At 41.4% G+C, this 20,187-nt stretch overlaps 1 protein-coding gene across 4 annotated transcripts in view; it reads left to right on the top strand.

Annotated features, from left to right (window-relative positions):
* Nucleotides 1-20,187, top strand: part of PARD3B (par-3 family cell polarity regulator beta) — a 1,021,205-nt gene that overhangs the window by 199,296 nt on the left and 801,722 nt on the right. For all 4 annotated transcript variants that reach the window (XM_063429810.1, XM_063429811.1, XM_063429813.1 and 1 more), the window contains one exon: nucleotides 13,049-13,217. In XM_063429810.1, coding sequence (XP_063285880.1) covers nucleotides 13,049-13,217 — 169 coding nt within the window. The remainder of the gene's footprint in view (nucleotides 1-13,048; nucleotides 13,218-20,187) is intronic.

The following is a 20,187-nucleotide window of genomic DNA, read 5'->3' as shown; positions in this document are numbered from 1 at the left end:
ATGGAGTATACTACACTTTTGATAAAACTGCATTATCCAGCATAATGACACGAGGCCTGTTTTGTCAAACAGACAAAACAGAGGTAAAACTGTAGAGGTAGCATGGTAAGGTTAGGCCTATATAAATATGGGGAATTCAGGGTGAATGCGGCCTTGCATAGCTTAGGGCAGGCATGTGTGCCAGTAGAATGTTGCATCAATGAGACAGTGTAGAGTTGCGCATTAAAACTTGGTTACAGTGTCACAAAGCCTATGAACCAGTTATTGAGCGGTACATCAAGTTTTGCTATTTGAGACTTCTAGGTCGAATGGCTGAGCCCTAGCGTAACTAAATTAAATTGGTATACACTTTAATTGTAGGCAGTCCAAGGTAGCCAGACCCTAGTTCTCATCCTGCATCCGAGAGTCCCGGCATAGCGTCCATGATTCCGTAATAAGTTGTCTATGCAACTATAGTGTTGTTGAGTTGCTGAGGGACCTGCTTCTGCTTGTGGTACAGGTAGCCACATGTTCTTCTCTGCCGTCTATGGGTTTCCTGTGTTGGTAGCGGAAGACAGCCAGTTGAGCCAGTGGTACCAGGTGTCATGGTAAGTTTGTGCACGGCCAGCTGCAGACAGAATCAGCTCTTCAAGTTGTCTGATGTCCTCCACCCTGTTCATCCATTCCCTTAACGTTGGGGTTGTAATTTGTTTGACGTGGAATAAGGCTGCGTGCCGGGACTAAAGTAAGGGTTGTGTGATACAGGGTATAATGGAGATAATGCCAGGGCCGGGTTCCTTGTGAGAAGCCATCCTCCTCCAGCGTGTCATAGTGGTTGTGAGTGTTGGCTTTAGCCGTAAAGCTCCCTGACATCTCTTGCTGTAGCCATGGAAGAAGGGACAGGGGCACACTTGTGAAACTCTCCTCCATGGTGATCCAGAGTTTGTCTTTCGGAGCATGTGTCCATTCAATAATTCTCTGGAGGTGAACGACTTGTTGATACTTAGCTAGGTCCGGTAGCGCCAAGCCTCTGTGTTGTTTAGGCTTGGTGAGGGTGGTGAGATTCAGCCTCTCTTTCCTGCGATCCCAGACATAGTCTGCTAACGTTTTGCGGATTTGTGAAAGGAATGTTTTGGGGATGTGGACCGGTAGGGTTTGCAGGAGTTACAAGAACCGCGAGAGCACATTCATCTTGAGGATGTTTATCCTGCCAAGCCATGTAATGTGAGGCAGTGTCCAGGATCTCAGTGTCAGGGTACCTGTGGTCTCTACCTCCGAAAGAGGTAGAGACTTAGCTGTTCCTCCATCCAGACGGTCTGATGGCTCCCTTCCCCGCGGTCTATCCGGTCATGCTAGGCCGGCCGCGAGGGAGCGACTGCCTTTTACAGCATCTAGGCAGGAAGTCATCATCAGGACACTCCCCCGGAACAACCTGTCAGTCAATGGCTGCAGGACCAATCAGGACGCCTTGGAGGCGTGGTTACTGCTCTGAACAGGGTATTTAACAGAGCTTCTTTCATTAGCTCATTGCCCTGTCGTGGTTCTAGCTTGTTCTAGTCACTCAGTGCTTGTGTATTCTATTATCCCTTTTGGTTTTGACCCGGCTTGTTTACCTTACTCTGCTTATCTCTGTTACCCTTGATTCGGCTTGTCTCTCGCTTACCTGTCTAATGTTACCCTCGACCTCGGCTTGTCTTTGACCATTCTATACTGTACTACTTACGTTAGTCCGGCCATTCTAAGGTCCGGTATACGTATCTGGCTACTGTTTGTACTCTGCGTGTTGGATCCCTGTCCCGATCCTGACATTACGACAGGGACAATGGATCCTGCAAGTACAAACAGTCAGCTGGCTGCTCCTGATCCTAGGTTTGGCGCTTGCGCTACAGGCTCTATTAGCTTGTGCCAATAACCCACCAGAGGAGATACGTAATACCCCTGTTTCTCCTGTCGGTTCAGGTCTAGAGGTAGCCACAGTGGGTGCTTCTTCTCACATTACCCCCCCAGTACGCTATGGTGGGGCTCCTGAGAAGTGTTGTGGTTTTTTAAACCAAATTAGTATCCACTTTGAATTGCAACCTCGCTCTTATCCTACAGATAGGGCAAAAGTAGGATTTATTATCACCCTACTCATTGAGAAAGCTCTGAGATGGGCCAACCCACTATGGGAGAACGATAATCCATTAGTTTATAACTATAACGCATTTGTAGCTGCTTTTAGAAGAACATTTGACCCTCCAGGTAGAAAGGTTAATGCAGCCAGATTACTGTTGCGCCTGAGACAGGAGAACCAAACACTGGTGGATTATGCACTAGAGTTCAGGTCTCTGGCGGCAGAAATCAAGTGGAATGAGCAGGCGTATATGGATGTATTTTTGAATGGCCTATCTGATGTAATCCTTGATGAGGTTGCTACCAGAGAACTCCCTGAGAATTTAGAGGATTTAATTTCGTTCATCTCTCGTATAGATGAACGTCTAAGAGAGAGACAGAACACTCGAGAGAGGAACCAGAGACCTTCTTTTAGGTTAGCTCCCGCTGTTCCAAGTCCTGACTCCACGATATCTTTGCTTACTGAACCTATGCAGATAGGGTATACCCGCCTCTCTGAGGAGGAAAGACAGCACAGGAGAAGAGAGGGTTTGTGTATGTATTGTGGAGCCAAGGGTCATTTACTCTCGAACTGTTCTAACCGCCCGGGAAACGCTCGCACCTAAGTCTCTCTAGAGGACAGGCCTTGGGTGTTTCTATTTTGTCCTCTACTCCTGATTATAAAGATCACAGGCTTCTGCTACCAGTTTCCTTAACTTGGGGGAAGGAAGTAGTAAGGGCTATGGCATTGATAGATTCCGGTGCTGCTGAGAATTTTATCGACCAAGCCTTTGCTAGTAAGAACAATTTCCCATCCCAGCTAAGGGAGACACCTTTGGCCGTTGAGGCCATAGATGGTAGACCACTACTAGACCCTGTTATCTTTCGTGAGACCATACCCATTAATTTAAATGTGGGTATCCTACACGTGGAGAATTTATCTCTTCTGCTCATTTCGTCTCCTTCCGTTCCCATAGTTCTGGGGTACCCATGGTTGAAAAAACATAACCCTATTATCGATTGGGAGTTAGGAGAGATACTCTCGTGGGGCCAGGGCTGCCAGGATCGGTGTTTGTGCAAGGTTTCTCCATTAGCTAATATTAACATACCGGAGAATCCTACTCAGTCCACAGAAAGACAAATACCAGACCTTTACCTAGACTTAAGGGCAGTGTTTGACAAGAAGAATGCCGATTCTTTGCCTCCACACAGGTCATTTGACTGTAAGATTAAGCTTCTACCCGGCACTATGCCTCCGAGGGGCCATGTATATCCTTTGTCTGTTCAGGAAAACTCGGTTCTAGAGGAGTATATTCGGGAGAATTTAGAAAAGGGATTCATCAGGAGGTCTTCTTCTCCGGCCGGGGCTGGGTTCTTTTTCATTAAGAAGAAGGATGGCACGCTGAGACCTTGTATCGATTACCGAGGCTTGAATAAAATAACTGTCAGAAATGCCTATCCTATCCCACTGATTACCGAGTTATTTGATCGTCTTAAGGGCTCCAAAATCTTCACCAAGTTAGATCTCAGAGGGGCTTACAATTTGGTGAGAATCCAGCAAGGTCACGAGTGGATGACGGCATTCAATACCCGGTATGGCCATTACGAATACACTGTTATGCCATTTGGACTATGCAATGCTCCTGCAGTATTTCAAGATTTGATTAATGAGGTACTTAGGGAGTTTCAGCATGATTGTGTTATTGTTTACCTGGACGACATACTAATACACTCTAAGGAGATTGAGACTCACCATAGACAGGTCAGAAAGGTATTACACAAGCTGCTGCAACATGGTCTATATTGCAAATTGGAGAAGTGCAGTTTTGATCAGTCTCGGGTAGACTTTCTTGGATACGTGATTTCTGGGGAGGGTTTTAAAATGGATCCTGTAAAACTTCAATCTATTTTAGACTGGCCCTTGCCCAAAGGACTCAAGGCTATCCAAAGGTTTATTGGTTTTTCCAACTACTATAGGCGCTTCATTAAAGGATACTCCTCTATCATTGCGCCTATTACCAATATGACCAAACAAGGGGCTGATACTAAGTTCTGGTCTAAGGAAGCTCTGGGTGCTTTCAAGACTCTCAAGGAACTTTTTGCCTCGGCTCCCATTCTAGTCCATCCTGATACGACTCTGCCTTTCTTGCTCGAGGTCGATGCCTCTGAGACAGCAGTTGGGGCTGTTCTGTCTCAAAGGTTAGGGGTGGATAAACCGTTACACCCTTGTGGTTTCTTCTCTAAGAAATTTTCTGGGCCTGAGAGCAGATATGACATCGGGGAAAGGGAACTGTTAGCAGTCATTAAAGCCTTAAAGGAGTGGAGACATTTGTTGGAGGGGACCCTACACCCTATTACGATTTTGACGGACCACAAAAACTTGTCCTATATTGGGGAGGCTAAGCGCTTATCCTCTAGACAAGCTCGTTGGTCCTTATTCCTGACTCACTTCAATTATGTACTGACTTACAGACCTGGTTCTAAAAACTCTAAAGCCGATGCATTATCTCGCCAATATGAACCTTCTACTGTACCTGAACCAGTTCTTTCTTCTATAGTTCCGAAATGCAATATCATTGCTAATACGAATCTCAGGATTCATTCTCCATTACTGGCCGAGATCATTAAGTTGCAACATCTAGCACCTAAACAGACTCCTGCGGGCCGTCATTTCGTTCTTCCTGCTCTTCAACTGGAACTTTTACAGTGTTTACATAATAGCAAGATGGCGGGACATCCTGGTATTCGCAAAACTTACGCCTTGATCTCTAAGGACTTCTGGTGGCCTGCTTTACGGAGGGATATTGAGGAGTTCATCGCTGCATGTGAAGTTTGTACTAAAACCAAACAACCCCATACGCTTCCATGTGGATTCCTGCAACCCTTGGAGGTTCCAGAAAAACCATGGTCCTGTTTGGCCATGGACTTTATTGTCGATCTACCTATCTCTAAAAGACAGACTGTTATCCTCACCGTGGTTGACAGGTTTACTAAGATGGCACACTTCATTCCCCTGCCTAAACTCCCGTCTTCTCCCGAATTGGCAGAGATATTCGCTAAGGAGATTTTTCGCCTACATGGGATACCCTCTCAAATTGTATCGGACAGAGGCTCCCAATTTGTTTCCCGCTTTTGGAGGTCCTTCTGCTCTCAACTTGGTATTAAATTAAACTTTTCTTCTGCCTATCATCCTCAGTCTAACGGAGCTGCTGAACGCACCAACCAGAAAATTGAACAATATTTACGATGCTTTGTTTCTGAACACCAGGATGATTGGGTTGGTTTGATTCCTTGGGCGGAGTTTGCACACAACAATCTCGTTTGCGATTCTACTCATTCAAGCCCCTTCTTCATGAATTATGGTTTTCATCCGTCTATTCTTCCTTCGGATTCTCCTTCCCAGGGGGTGCCGTCGGTTGATGTTCATGTTGCCAATTTGAGGAAGTTGTGGGATCAAACTCGACAAATCCTTGTGCACAACTCTATGTTGGTCAAGAAACACGCTGATAAACGTAGAAGGGCGGCTCCGGTCTTTGTTCCAGGTGATAGGGTATGGCTGAGCACGAGGAACATCCGTTTAAAAGTGCCCTCCATGAAGTTCGCTCCTCGTTATATTGGACCCTACAGGGTGCTGACCCGTATCAATCCAGTTGCGTATCGTTTAGCTCTTCCTAATACCTTACGCATCCCGAACTCGTTTCACGTTTCATTGCTGAAACCACTCATATGTAACAGATTTTCCTCCACAATAGCCCCTCCTCGCCCCGTTCAGGTGGAGGGTCAGGAGGAGTATGAGGTTAACTCTATTATTGATTCTCGAATCTCCCGGGGGAGAGTACAATATCTGGTTGATTGGAAGGGATATGGTCCTGAGGAGAGGAGTTGGGTACCTCAGGAGGATGTTCATGCTCCCCGTCTCCGCAGGGCATATCACTCTCGCTTCCCATCTCGTCCCGGTTCATTCCGCCCGGTGGGCGTATCTGAGAGGGGGGGTACTGTCAGGGTACCTGTGGTCTCTACCTCCGAAAGAGGTAGAGACTTAGCTGTTCCTCCATCCAGACGGTCTGATGGCTCCCTTCCCCGCGGTCTATCCGGTCATGCTAGGCCGGCCGCGAGGGAGTGACTGCCTTTTACAGCATCTAGGCAGGAAGTCATCATCAGGACACTCCCCCGGAACAACCTGTCAGTCAATGGCTGCAGGACCAATCAGGACGCCTTGGAGGCGTGGTTACTGCTCTGAACAGGGTATTTAACAGAGCTTCTTTCATTAGCTCATTGCCCTGTCGTGGTTCTAGCTTGTTCTAGTCACTCAGTGCTTGTGTATTCTATTATCCCTTTTGGTTTTGACCCGGCTTGTTTACCTTACTCTGCTTATCTCTGTTACCCTTGATTCGGCTTGTCTCTCGCTTACCTGTCTTCTGTTACCCTCGACCTCGGCTTGTCTTTGACCATTCTATACTGTACTACTTACGTTAGTCCGGCCATTCTAAGGTCCGGTATACGTATCTGGCTACTGTTTGTACTCTGCGTGTTGGATCCCTGTCCCGATCCTGACACTCAGATCCTTTTGTACCTTCTCCAGGAGCGGAGGGAAGTTAATGCGGTAGATATCGGACAGCTCCATTGAGAGTCAGACTTCCAGGTATTTGATTGCCTATTTGCACCACTGGAAAGAGTACCCTGCCCTCAGCGAGGTCACCGTCGCCCGGAAACATCCCATATTGAGAATCTCAGATTTTGAGAAATTCATTTTCAAATTGGACAGACGTCCATATGTATCGAATTGGCGCATAATGTCTTTCAGGGAGGGTTCGTGATGGAGAACAGGAGATCATATGCATACGCTGAGATCTTGCTTGCCCCCCAGCTTCCATCTATGCCCTCTATTTGAGGTTGTGCACGTATGGCGTTTAGAAATGGTTCCAGGCTGAAAACAAAGAGCAGGGGTGACAACAGACACCCCTGTCTAGTGCCCATTTTTGATATCGAATTGCTTGGAAAGGATTTACCTGAACTCGAACGGCTGGTTTGGTGTATAAGGCTGTTATCCATGCCAACATATGCGGGCCGAAGCCAATGTGTTAAAATGTCTACATTAAGAAGGACCAATCTACGCTGTTGAATGCCTTTTCCGCATCTGTTAAGACAAAGTGGGCGGGCGAAGCCCATATCCGTGCCGCTTGGATCAGATTAAGTGCTTTTTGTATTATCTCTGGTCTCTCGTCCTTCAACAAAGCCCACCTGGTCAGGGTGAATAAGGCCCAGAAACAGGGGCTGGATGCAGAAAGATTTTCGCAAAGAGTTTCTGTTCAAAAGGGAAATCAGCTTTTAGCTGGCACAGCAAGTGGGGTCCTTCCCCTCTTTAGGCAACACCACTACATGGGCTAAAACTGTATTGGGGTCAAACGATCCTCCATCTTTAATAGCGTTGAATAGAGTTAGAAGGTGGGGGTGTCTGAAAACATCCTATAATATTTAGTCGTAAAGCCATCTGGGCCTGGACTTTTCCCCAGTTTGACGCATTTCAGGGCAATGTTCAATTCGTCCCTTATGATCCCTTCCTCCAGGTTGGCAATAGTTCGGGCATTTAATTTGGTTGTCATGTAACGTGCTGTGTAAGACTTCTGTTGGTTGAGAAGGTTTATTTTTCTGGCCTCTGATGGCAGTGTGTGAGGGGGCAGGCAGTACAGCGAGGTGTAGTATTGTCGAAAGCTCCCTGCAATGGCCGTAGGAGAGTTTGCCCAGAGTACAATATCCTCTGTATATGTTTTGTTTTGTTTTTTTGCCTGCGTGCTCACAGTGCTCTCGCCAACATGTTTCCACTCTTGTTCCCATATTCATAGAAGGCTTTTTAAGTGAGACGAAACTGGAACTGGATTTTCGAACATCCGGCAAGAATTGAGTTTCACCCTAGCCTCTAAGAGGAGTTTGTAGATATCATAGTTTAAAGTAGTTTTATGTTGGTTTTTGAAGTGGGATAGCTGGTAAATTAAGTGTTAGATTGCCTGAGACCGCAGTTTCTTTATTCACGTGCCATGTTTAATGAGAAGCCCTCTAACTACATATTTGTGTGCTTCCCATATAGTTTTGACGTGTTTAATTTGGGGTCTAGGGGAACATTAAAGTCCTCGCCCCCATGATGATGGAACCATCACTGAATGATTCCAGTGTTCCTAAAACAGAAGCCAGGAAAGGCGTTTGACCCTTATTTGGCAGGTAAATATTCGCGAGCGTTATTTGGGAATCGACTATTTTTCCCTTCACAAAGCGGTATCTGCCATCCTTGTCCGCTTCTAGGCAGAATTGAATATCCGCATTGCAACCCCCTTACATTTAGATGTAAGATGAATGCCCCCGTTAGTGCCAGCACCCTTGCTCCTATACGGCTGTCCAGGGCAACTTGCCATTGTGTATCCACTGCATGTTGCGAGGATGCGGATGACAGGGAGCAATGTCCATTTGAAGGAGCGTGGGGGGTTGACCAGTGTCTACCGGGGTGTTGTCTTGGTTGCAGGGGAAGGCCCTTATAAAGCGTTTGGAACAGTCAGGAGGATCAACTAGCTTTAGCCAAGTATCAGCAGAATCTCAGGTGGGTAGGGCTGGTAGGAGGATGATGGTGTCTCAGATCCTCGCACATTAAGGAGGTAAAGCGTCAGCTGGACACACGTAGCGCAAGAGTAGTCCAGGGTGGTTGCTGGGTTTGATGCACAAAGAGATGTAGAAGAAGAAAAAAAAAAATCCTTCTTTCTTTTCTGTCCTTTTCCCTCAGCATATGAGGACAGAGTAAGAGTTCCAAGCAAGAGTTCCATCGGGTAGGCTTGTGGGCCATGTCTAATATGTGGGGTTACAATCATGGTAACAAAAAAAAAAAAAAAAAAAATTGTTATCTCTACTCTATTCCCTCAGCGTGGATCGATATGTATAGTTTCCAAACAAGAGTTCCATTGGTCTGGCTTGTGGGCCATGTCCAATATTTAGGGTCACAAGCATGGGAAAAATATGAAGGAGAGAATGCTCCTCTTCAATCTTATCTCAAAGTTGATCTGTTGAAAAAAGATCTGTAGATTCCGCAAACGGTTATTAAACTACCGTGCTTGTGAAACCAGATATGAGATAATGTGAGTCTGTGTACATTTTGCATGCTATAGGAGACGTTCATTTATTTGGAATGGTGAATAATTATCCATTATTCCATTTCAGACATCCAGTTTCTGTGCTTGTGTATTCACTGTAGAGTCATGTTCACGGTTGGCAACAGTTTAACTGAGCAGAAGGTCATCTGTTGCTCTGTCCTATCTGGTTTAAAATGTTCAAGATTTGGCGCATTGTTCATTTGTAGATTCCCTTATGTGTGTTTAAATTCCATCGGTTAGTAGAGTGTTTTTGGTCTTCCTGTGATCTTAAATTAGTCTGGCTGATTACAATGACCTTTGTACAAGGTGTTTTCACAAAGCCGAAATAATAAATTTGTTTTGCTTATCTCAACATATATTCTAAATGTAAAGAATATGGTGCATTTCATCCATGCAGGTCATCTGTTTATGGTATATTGGAGTCCCTCACCTATATAGCTTGGTTGACATGGATAGACAGTATTATTTGTATATCAAAGTGAATTTTGCATTTAAGGCCAACAAAGCCGAAATGGAAGCATAGCTAACTTTAATAATGTTTCAGTTTAAATATTTTTTCGTTGTATTGGAAATTCACTTTCATTTTAGTAATAACCTAATTCATTTTAGTAAATAACCTTGATAGTGTGTGAGTATATTCTAAAATATGCTTCCTAAATCAGGTTTAAAGTACCCAATGAAAGTGGCTTTCAAGTCTAGGATACTGACAACCAAAAGGAGAACAGATTTGACATTCTACTTAATAATTGGTTAAGAGGGTCCACAAGTTCTAAAGGTTTGACAGCACAGAATCTAAGAAGCCAAAATGTCAACCTATTCTACTACTGAAGGACATACAATTGAGCCTTTCATGTCTGTAATGGAACACTGTATGAATCTTAAAGCCTGGTGACTGAAATGCCTCCCAGACAGGGATTGTTACTGGATACCATGATAATGAACCATAATTTGTACAGTTCTGGCTCGTTGCAATAATAGCTGGACATAAATCCGCTATTTTGCATTGTTGTGTTTTGTAATATTACGGTAACTGTAATGGGATAAATTATAAGCGTGGCTACAGGTGGAATTCATTATTGAAGCAATGTAAAAACGTTTAACCCTTTGCTTGCCAGACTAGTTATTCTCCAGTCTTTAGACGTATTCCTTAAAATCTAATTTGTGAATTGTGATGAATTAAAGAAACACTCAAGTTGAATATGACCTTCCTTTTTCATGTATTCTGTACTCTTTTGCTAAGAACACTCTGGGCCCCATAATAACAGTGCGTTGTAGTGGTTATGGTACTGGGGTGCCCTGGTAGGCATGCGGTTTTAGAATGGGTCAACTGGGCGCTGCTTCCTGCCTCAGCTAGTTCCAACAGAGAGCTGCTTTGGGACTTTTATTGGCTCTCTTTGGGTAAGCCCTGCAGTGCAGCATTAGCTCATTAGCTGAGAATATCGGCTGATTGCTCTCAGCCATTGACTGCCAGACTTTGCTTAGAATGAGAGCGGAAATTGTCATGGATATTGGGAGCAGTGCCTGGTGGACCCTTGGTTTAAAAAACAAAACAAAAATAACCTGTTTTAAAACCGTTCCAATCTTGCCAATTTAGATTACGGTTAAATGTAGGAAAGGCTGTTATTTATAAGGGGGGTGTAAATTTTGTGGCTAAGAGTGATGGGTGTTGTACTTTTTCAGCAAGTAGATGGACACACTCTTCTTGAGATAGTGAGAGAACTAATCCATTTGTCATACCTTCTATGTCTCTTTTTTTTCAAATTCGGTTTTAAAGCAATATATTTTGAGCAACCTTGGCGCATTTCACCTATTTTGCAATGCTCTATTTAAACCATCCTGTTTATGCTCTTGTCACATTCTTTCTTTTATTAGCTATGTACGTGTTACAGACTGAATAATCCATTGTTACTTAGGTTACAGTTGCATTGTGATCTCAGGTCTTCAAACTGTTATATTTGGGCGGTGTGATTTAAAATATATATATATTTCTTTACTTGTTAATTACGGAGAAAAAAAAAGCTCAATTTGCATATTCAGCGATAACAACTTGTCTTAGAAATCTTTGCAAATTATATTCTTCTTGGAAAAGTAAAGAAGTAATTAAATATATAGTGCTCAAAGTCAACCACATCTCATTCTTTTCCACGGCAGAGTATAAATAAGTATAAATTATTCTTTTCTTTATCTTAATATAATTGCATTGGCCTAGAGGCATTGAACACACATTTAAATGGGTCAAATGATAAAGGTAACCTTTAACAACAGGTAATCAAATAACTATTTTTGCTTTTGCTTTTACCCTTTTAAAGAAAAGGTCCACGATGACACTAAAGCAACATAAAATATACTTTATGTAACATAACTGATATACTGTATGGGTTATTCACCAAAGTGAACATTCTACGTGGATTTTAAATTAAAGGCCAAAAGTCCGTTATGCTTTCAGTGTGGCTTCACTCTGGCCTTAAAGTTGAAATTCATTTTGAATACACTCGGACTACTCACTCTGTCCATTTCACAAGTGGAGGGACAGGAAATGTGCTCCGTAACCTACCTTGTACATACCGGTAGTTTTGGTTGGGTGCTTTTATTTTATTTTATTTTTTTAAAGGAAAACCCAGGTGTAGTAATAAATCAAACCTGGTTTGTTTCTCCATTCTGTTTTTTTATGTATGATAATGGGAGACTCCTAACAACATAAACACTGTAGTGGTTATTGCACTTGTAGTAAATAGCCCCCCCCCCCCCCCCAATCTCCAGTACATTTTAGTTGACTAAGACTAAAATCTAATGGGTTTAGTTAAAGCCTTTATCTGTCTCGTTTGCCACTTCCTCAGCCCCTTTGTGTGTCTTTGCATACTCCAAGCCCTAATAGGTTTCTCGCTCCCAAGCCCTGGGCTGTCTCTTGCCCCTTTCACAGCCCCTCTGTGCATTGTTAATTTTGACGGCAAATTTTAGTTTAGTTTTCGTCTTTTGACTAAAATGCTTTTTAAGTTTAGTCATTTGAATTTTTTAGTTTCAGTCTGGATTTAGTCTACTGACTTTCAAAAATTTTAGTCGGCTAATTTTGTTAGTCGACAAAATTAACACTGATTGTAAGGAGTCAAACCATTTTAGAATGGATTGTGGTATCCCCTGGTGTCCGCCTGGCGCTGCTCCCCACCTCCACTACAGCTCAGCGAGAGACAAAATATCAGATCTGGCAGTGCAGGGCTTAGCTTAATGGCTGATAACGATGAGATAATGCACTCAGCCAATGCACGCGCAGCATCACGGAGAAGACCCCAGATAATAATATAACCCATTCTAAAATGGTTTGACTTTATACAATGGAGGTGTGTGCCAGTGCACGTGCTTTGAGTGTGAATACAAGTGGCCTGGTGACTTTATAAATATTATCTAATAAGTCCTAAAAGTTTTTCATAAGACAAACACTTGCTTGATAACCTTGGCTCAGCAATTTGTTGGACTTTTATTTTCCTTAGAAACATAGAATGTGACGGCAGATAAGAACCATTCGGCCCATCTAGTGCTACATTCCTTGCTATTCTGCCAGTCCGGCTGAGTATCTCCTGCTGAGCCATGATTAGCCATTACTTCTGTAGCACCTGTGAGCATCTGTTTGTATTATTTAATAGGAAATCAATTATTTACACATAATGAAGTTCAGTTCCATAGACATACTTAATAAATAGAGGCTACAATCCCTTGTTCATCTAAAAAATATCCCTGGTCTAAATTCGTACACTAAATTATAAATTAATCAGTCATTCAGAATGTTATTGTTGCACCTTGTTTGAGTAACTGTGATTTTAAAATCCCTATTTATTTGTCTTCTTTTTCAGCTTATTGCTGTGTTTGATGAGCATGACTCATATGGCCAAGACAGGGCTTCAATCTCCGTCACAGACCGTCTAAGTCCGGACCCATTTGAAGCCGAATTAACTGCCCAACTCTCTGCTTTCCAGCCACTTCGTGGAGAAATTGAAGTCACGCCGTCCTCTCTAAAACTAGGTATGATGGTTTTCCTATTTGACTTTTTCTCTTTTTTTTTTTTTTTTTTTTTTTTTTTTAATTCTTTATTTTTCTTGTGCATAAGAAAACATCACAGACGGTCCTGTAGCGCCACGACAGCTAGTACAAGCATTTCAATCGCAATCATTGTCATAGCAGAGTAATACAGCACATTTTTTATATTAATGAGATTTAACAGACTAGGACTACATGGATAGGACTATGATAGCGTATTTAGTCTACATATGCATGCTTGTATATTAGTAACGGGATTAATAGTATTTATAAAAATTATTGTGCACGTTTAAAAAACAAAAAAAAACAACAAAAAACAAAAAAAAAAGGGATAGAACAGGCAAATCTGTATTTCACTTGTAGCTTAGAAATAGAGTTCGGTCGAGTTGTTAGGTATGTCAAGCGAGATTAACTATATTTATGTATGAGCAACACAATTGTCACACGTCTTGTTCTTGACTTTTTCTCTTTAATTGCTTACTTTACTTAGGCCAGTGTTTTTCACTTGTAGGCAGCAAACATTTTCAGCAAAGTACCATTACTGTCAACCTTTCACTCAACAGGTTCTCATATTACTGTTATGGGGTACACCTTTCTCTAAGTTTTAAACTGTAACTCAGGCCAGAGATTTTCTGGTTGATCCATCGCTACATCAAAATTTGTAAAATTTTCACGCTATCCTGACCCTATTTTTTATTATGTGACTGATACAATACCGACAATATTAATTTGTGTTTCTCTGAGTGAAACATTGTCACAGAATTCGAGAATCCCCAGTCTTTCTGTTTGAGGTAGCAACCCACAATAAGGTTACATTTTGTTATATTTGAGGAATTCAGATTACAACACAAACTATATGGACTTTCTTGACAAATAAGTTAAATGGGGTGGTTCTACGAGAAAACCACAGCCGTTTCATGTGATTATGCATCGCCGTACAAAGAATTTTACCAGGTTTATTGTTCTAGGGATCTGACCCATCTTCCTCCACCACAGTAAGAGAAGGGGCTGTCCCACTTGCATGACCAATGAAGTTGGATGGAAAGAGGTGCTCCAATCCTCTTTCCCAGAAATGTGTTTTGTTTTGTTTTGTTTGACTTTAGGTCTGAATTCTCTGCATCCCAAAAGGAAGATTTTCTCTCTTTTGCAGAGAAAGCACTGTCCCAAACTTCCACTTAAACTTGTAATTTAGCATAAAAACCCTTTTCCCACCCCACCCCTTACATGACCACCCTGCACTTTGTGTATGTTACAAAACTATAAACTTTGTGTATTATTGTATTATCTCTAGTTCCTGTGTTTTCCTTCATAACTGTACCAGCAACTTGATACCATTCTCAGTGGTTTCTTTTTATTTTTTATTTTATTTTATTTTTGCTTTGTTTGGGGGTGGTTTGTGGGGAATAGGGTTTAGGATGTAATCATTCCAGAGAACACTCTATTGCCATGAACAAAGATCTAATAACACTTCTGTCTGGCTTATTACTGTCCCAAAACACATACTTAAAAAGAGTGAACTATTATTTTTTTGTTCCTTTTTGAACTATTATTTCATATTCTCATCCATCTGCAGCAGGGCAGGATGTACTTTACAGAAAGACTAGACCATGTGCATTGCTGAAAGACAGCTATATGATCTGAATGATGGCATTGAACCTACGAGTGCACCATGAGCGAGGAGAATATTGTAACACACTGTTTATAGAGCATCTCTATTTGTTCTCATTGTCTGCCTTTCAGAACATAAGGATTACCTGTCTTTACTTGTTCTCTCGAGCAAGCTCTGAATCCTGGGTCAATGCTGATCCATCTATTTCCTCCTGATTCATGCTTTTTACTTTTGCTGATTCCTGTATTTTGCTAGCCAACATCTCTTTATATTTTTTTTTCCAGCAATTTTTCTAGCAACATAGTTAGAAAATATCAATATATTTACAAGTCATTGTTTTGAGTTGTATTCTGCATAGAATGTATTACGCACGCACAACTCCCGTTCATCTGTCAGAGATGTAAAATATCTCAGAATGTGTATTTTTCGGTCTTTTTAATTTATTTATTTTTCTTGCTATATAGCAGGGACACTGTAAAATACTGGCTTGGAATAAAAGCTGCTCTGTACACAAATGCCCTTGTGTTGTACACAATGAAATTCCAAATTACACTGACAATCTTACTCTTTACGTCCGTCAGACTGAAAGGGAGACTAACACTTTGGCAATATACAATTTGCAGTGTTATATTGTAAATATATTTTAAGAGCAGGCTAATGGTAATCGGCAATTTGATTATCTTCATAGAAGCCCAACATTTACAATTGTAAGAACTAATTAGAAGAGAAACACATGATAAACTATACTATAATATAAATTCCAGATGCACAGAGCTGCGATTGTCTCAATGTTTGCCGGGAACACAGCTGTACTCAATGTCTCCCGTTAGAAGTGGCAGTCTTATTTTGACAGGGCCAAATAGATAAATTCATAAGAGTGAGATGGAGTTATTTGTTGATATGGCCCTAATACATTTTGGGCAGATAACACATTTGACATACAGACTTTGTAAAGACTGAATGCATACTGACTAGTCAAGATAAGCTCACGGCAGCACTCATCCACAAGTCTTGAGAAAGAACATGTAAAATATATTAAGATTGCAACTTATAGAACCAAGTGCATCACGTTAGAAGAGTGAATGGCAAATTGTGTTACAGGATGTCCATCTCAATTTGGCGGTGTAAGGCAATACAGCGCAGCAAATGATAACTTGTACGCATATGTTGACCTTATAATTTGGGCTTGTTAACATATTAGTGGGGAAGAGGGTGGTCTTTTGGGTGCTGGGGGGAGAAAGAGGGGGACTCTTGGTTTGAAAATGGTTTGACAGAAACCAGATGAACTGCACCCATAATTTGTTACAACATAGACACTATTGCCAAGCGCTAACTCGCATTCCTAAAAAAGTTTGTATGCAGAAAAAAAACGACTCCTTCATTTCTGGGATTCTTTAAAAGAAACAGACAATCGCAACTACAGGAATGCTAATAAAAAATTCCCCCAAAAAATCTATTGGCATGAGATAAACTGAGCACATTTTTCTGTACTCACCTTTTTTTCTCCGCAGCATAAAATTTGCAATTCTGTTTCCAGTTCTGCAATATTTTTATTGTACTCAATGAACCCCAGTGCCTAGGGCACCAATGGACGTATAGATCCGAGCAGTTAAATGTAACTAGATTTTAAGTATAAATGTATACATTCAGTTTTGTTTTTTCGCCATTGGCGTTCTAAGATTTATTAGCAGGAGGGATTTAGTGAATTTTGGTGCATTATTTTTTACAGTTCATCTGATTGAAAGAGTTAAATTAGTACTAAACGAGTTTCAGATTAAGTAGTTAATATGTGCATATTTGTGTCACAAAAATAGATCGGAAAATTAGGATTTAGCTCCGGACAAACCATACCACCCACTTAGATGAACCGAAGAGAAATGCATCTGGTTTAACATGCCTTTGAACTCTAATCTAAAGCGTATAATGTTTTTTCCTAGATCGAGACATCTTTTGTAATTAATCTGGCATATGAAGGTATTTGTCCTATTTTTGTCTGTTTATTTTAAACGGACACATTACTTTCAAAAGATTTTCATCCAGCTACATTTCCTGCAATCTCTTTATTCTACAACGTTTGGAGACTCCTATAACCTCCTTATATGGACAATTAGTGATTGTAATCATTCTGTGCTCTGTACAATATATATTCACATTTTTTTTTGTAAGTTTTGAAAAATATTATTTTCTCTAACTTTTCAGAATATCTTCAGTACTTTAGTACAGTAAAGAGAAGACCTTATAACAATGATTGACGGCAAGCAATCAGTACCAGGATGGAGCATTGTGTTTTTTTTACATTTGAAAGACCAATTCAAGCACCATGACCCGTGCTGTTGTGGTTATGGTGCCTGGAGTGCTCTATCCCCACTTCCTCTGTTGTAAGTAGTAGTGGTTTGACTTCTTATCAGGGGTCCACTGGGCGTGACTCTCCACCCCTCTGTAGGCTCCAGGATAGCTAGAAGCACTGGTATACGAGCTTCTATTAACTCTTCGTTCTGAGATTAAGGAGAGCTTCTTGATTGAATGAGTTAAGCCTTTCTGGCTGCCTACAGGGGAAGCAGGCTGTGGTGCCCGGTTGACCACAAGGTAAAAATTTGAACTATTCTAAAATGGTTTGAGTCCTTACATTGGTCAGCACTTTGGCACTCCTGGCACCATACCCACTACAGCGCACTGTAGTGGTTGGGGTGTTTGGAGTGCACCTTTCATTTTATTTTTCAGACCTCACAAACGTATATTAGCTAAATATACGGCAAATGTAAAATTATACTAACAATTCTAGGATGTGGCGGTTTCCTTATAAAGCTAACTAAGCATCATAGCACTCATAGCTCAGTAGTGCAGAAGCATTTTGATGCCGAAAAGTGTCATCACTGATCTAGTTTTTCTATGATAGTTTTATATATTTTTTTCTAATTTAACTTGACTGGTCAGATTGGTAAAACACTAGATTGTTCAGAAAATATGCTTTACATGCAGACATAGCATGAGGCTCCACTACACCCTGATGGAGTTTCACTTAACATTGAATCGTTGAGCATGAAACAGAAACGAATACATTTTAGGCAACAAAAGACAAAATGGAAAACTGGTCTCCATTGCCTGTGCCACAAATACCTCCAACACCATTATTATGGTTTCACAACTTTAGGTAGGTACTGTATCACCTCCACCTAATACCGCTGCACACCATTGCAGCACCATTAACATCCCTCGATTATCCCTGCCTAGCCTCCTGCCTTGATAACAATAATATTAACATACAATATATTATATGACACAGGCATGAGTGAGATTCTCCGATACCTCCTTCCCTTAATTAGTCCATGTATCTAAGTCTGAGTAGCTGTTTCATTGATATATTTTTCAGATGATTTATTATAGACCTAATTTCATTACTTAAAGAACACTATAGTGACAGGAATACAAACCCGTTTGACTGATGCTATTGTTTTTAAAAGTGCTGTCTAGGTGGCTGGGGTTCCCTCTCCTGTCTTTAAAAAGTTGCTAAACTAACCTTATTTCTAGCGCTGTGACGGTATCACCATGGCGCGCTCCGCCTCCTTGGCTGAGGTCATCAAATTTGACAGTCCCAGCCATCCAATGCTTTCCTATAGGAAAGCACTGGGAGGCTATTGCACATGCGCAGCAAAACATTGTGCTGCACCAATCAGCATCTCCTCATAGCGATGCACTGTATCAATGCTTCTATATAAGGGAATTCTCCTTGCCACAATGCAGAGCATGGAGATGCTAAACGTCCGTGCTGGAAGCATATCTAGTAATTTATTTTCTCTGAAAAGGCAGTGTTTACATTAAACAGCCTGCAGTAGCATGCTATACACACCAGAACAACTACATTAAGCTGTAGTAGTTCTTTTGACTATAGTGTCTCTATAACAGTTCTGTGTTTAATGAATAAAACCTTCCTTAATTCTACATATTCTTCTCCTACAGGTGTCTGAGTTGGATATTTAGCCATGCATTTTATATGGAGTGTATCCACTATAACTTCAATTTTAAAAAATGGAGTATGTTTGTAAAAGGCTCACATTGACTTCAACGGGACTCACAACAGATTCTTATTTTCACAGTTTGAATATATTGTCAAAGAATCAAGTGTCTAAATATTGTTTGGGGTTTGTCTTTTTGTCTTTTTTTTTTTTTTTATTACTTATTTGCCAACTGCAAAACAAAGAGCACAGTAAGACAAGGTGTATTTTGATATTATTGTACCTGCCGTCTCTTTTTAAAGTACACCTGTGATTAAGAAAATTACATTTCAGCACTGTGCAGCAGTGGTCCACAACTCAGCCCAAAAGGCATGCCAAGGGTCCAGGATGGCCTGCGTCGCTCTGGAACAGAACTGGGGAATACCTGATTCCTGGACTGTTTGTGTGCGTTGAGGAGTGGAACGAGACAATAAAACTCCATCAATAAATTGTGAAAGGAAAACTGTTACAATATGGTAACAACATCTAGGTTTACAATCCATGTGGCTTGACCCACATTAGCCTCACACCAGGTAGTCTGCAAGGTACATGCTGAACACCTGTTGTTTTGTCTGATTTCTGTCCCGACCGTTGTCAGTAGGGTGAATACACTAAAATGGTTATTTGAAGTGAGCTGGCTGTGTTCGCAAAGTGGTGGCATTTAAGCCACTCTGACTCACAACTTCAATTCCCAACATTATAGGAACACCCCAATTACCATAACCACTACAGAGCTTTCCGGCTCTCCATATAGAACATTTCCTGTGTGACAGTTTGACTATGTACATGGGGGTAGACGGGCTTTCCTAACAACATAAGTTCTATAGTGCACTGTAGTTGTTATGGTGCATGGTGAGATCCTTTAACCCCTTAAGGACCAAACTTCTGGAATAAAAGGGAATCATGACATGTCATGTGTCCTTAATGGGTTAACGTAATTATTCTGAGGGAAGTACATTGAGTATACCTTTAACCCCTTAAGGACCAAACCACTGGAATAAAAGGGAATCATGACATGTCACACATGTCATGGATCCTTAAGGGGTTAAGTTGGGTTATTATTATTATTATTTTATTATTTATATAGCGCCAACAAATTCCGTAGCGCTGTACAATGTCTACTATTAAGACTCCAGGACCCACTAGAAATTATTGAATGCTAAATGTACCCTTTCTGGTTAAATACTTTGATTTTTATTTTGTTAGGAAGTCTAATTTATATGCCGCGTGATAATTTTTGTGCACTATTAATTCCATGGCTCTAAAACACAAGGTTGAACACGTTCATTCTCTACCTATGCAAATAATGGCTTCTTCCTGGCTGGGCTGATTGTGTATGTCCTATTATTAGCCT

The sequence above is a fragment of the Pelobates fuscus genome, chromosome 8 (assembly GCF_036172605.1).
Source record: "Pelobates fuscus isolate aPelFus1 chromosome 8, aPelFus1.pri, whole genome shotgun sequence".
In the NCBI taxonomy this organism is placed as follows: domain Eukaryota; kingdom Metazoa; phylum Chordata; class Amphibia; order Anura; family Pelobatidae; genus Pelobates; species Pelobates fuscus.
This window is presented reverse-complemented; position numbering and strand designations above follow the sequence as displayed.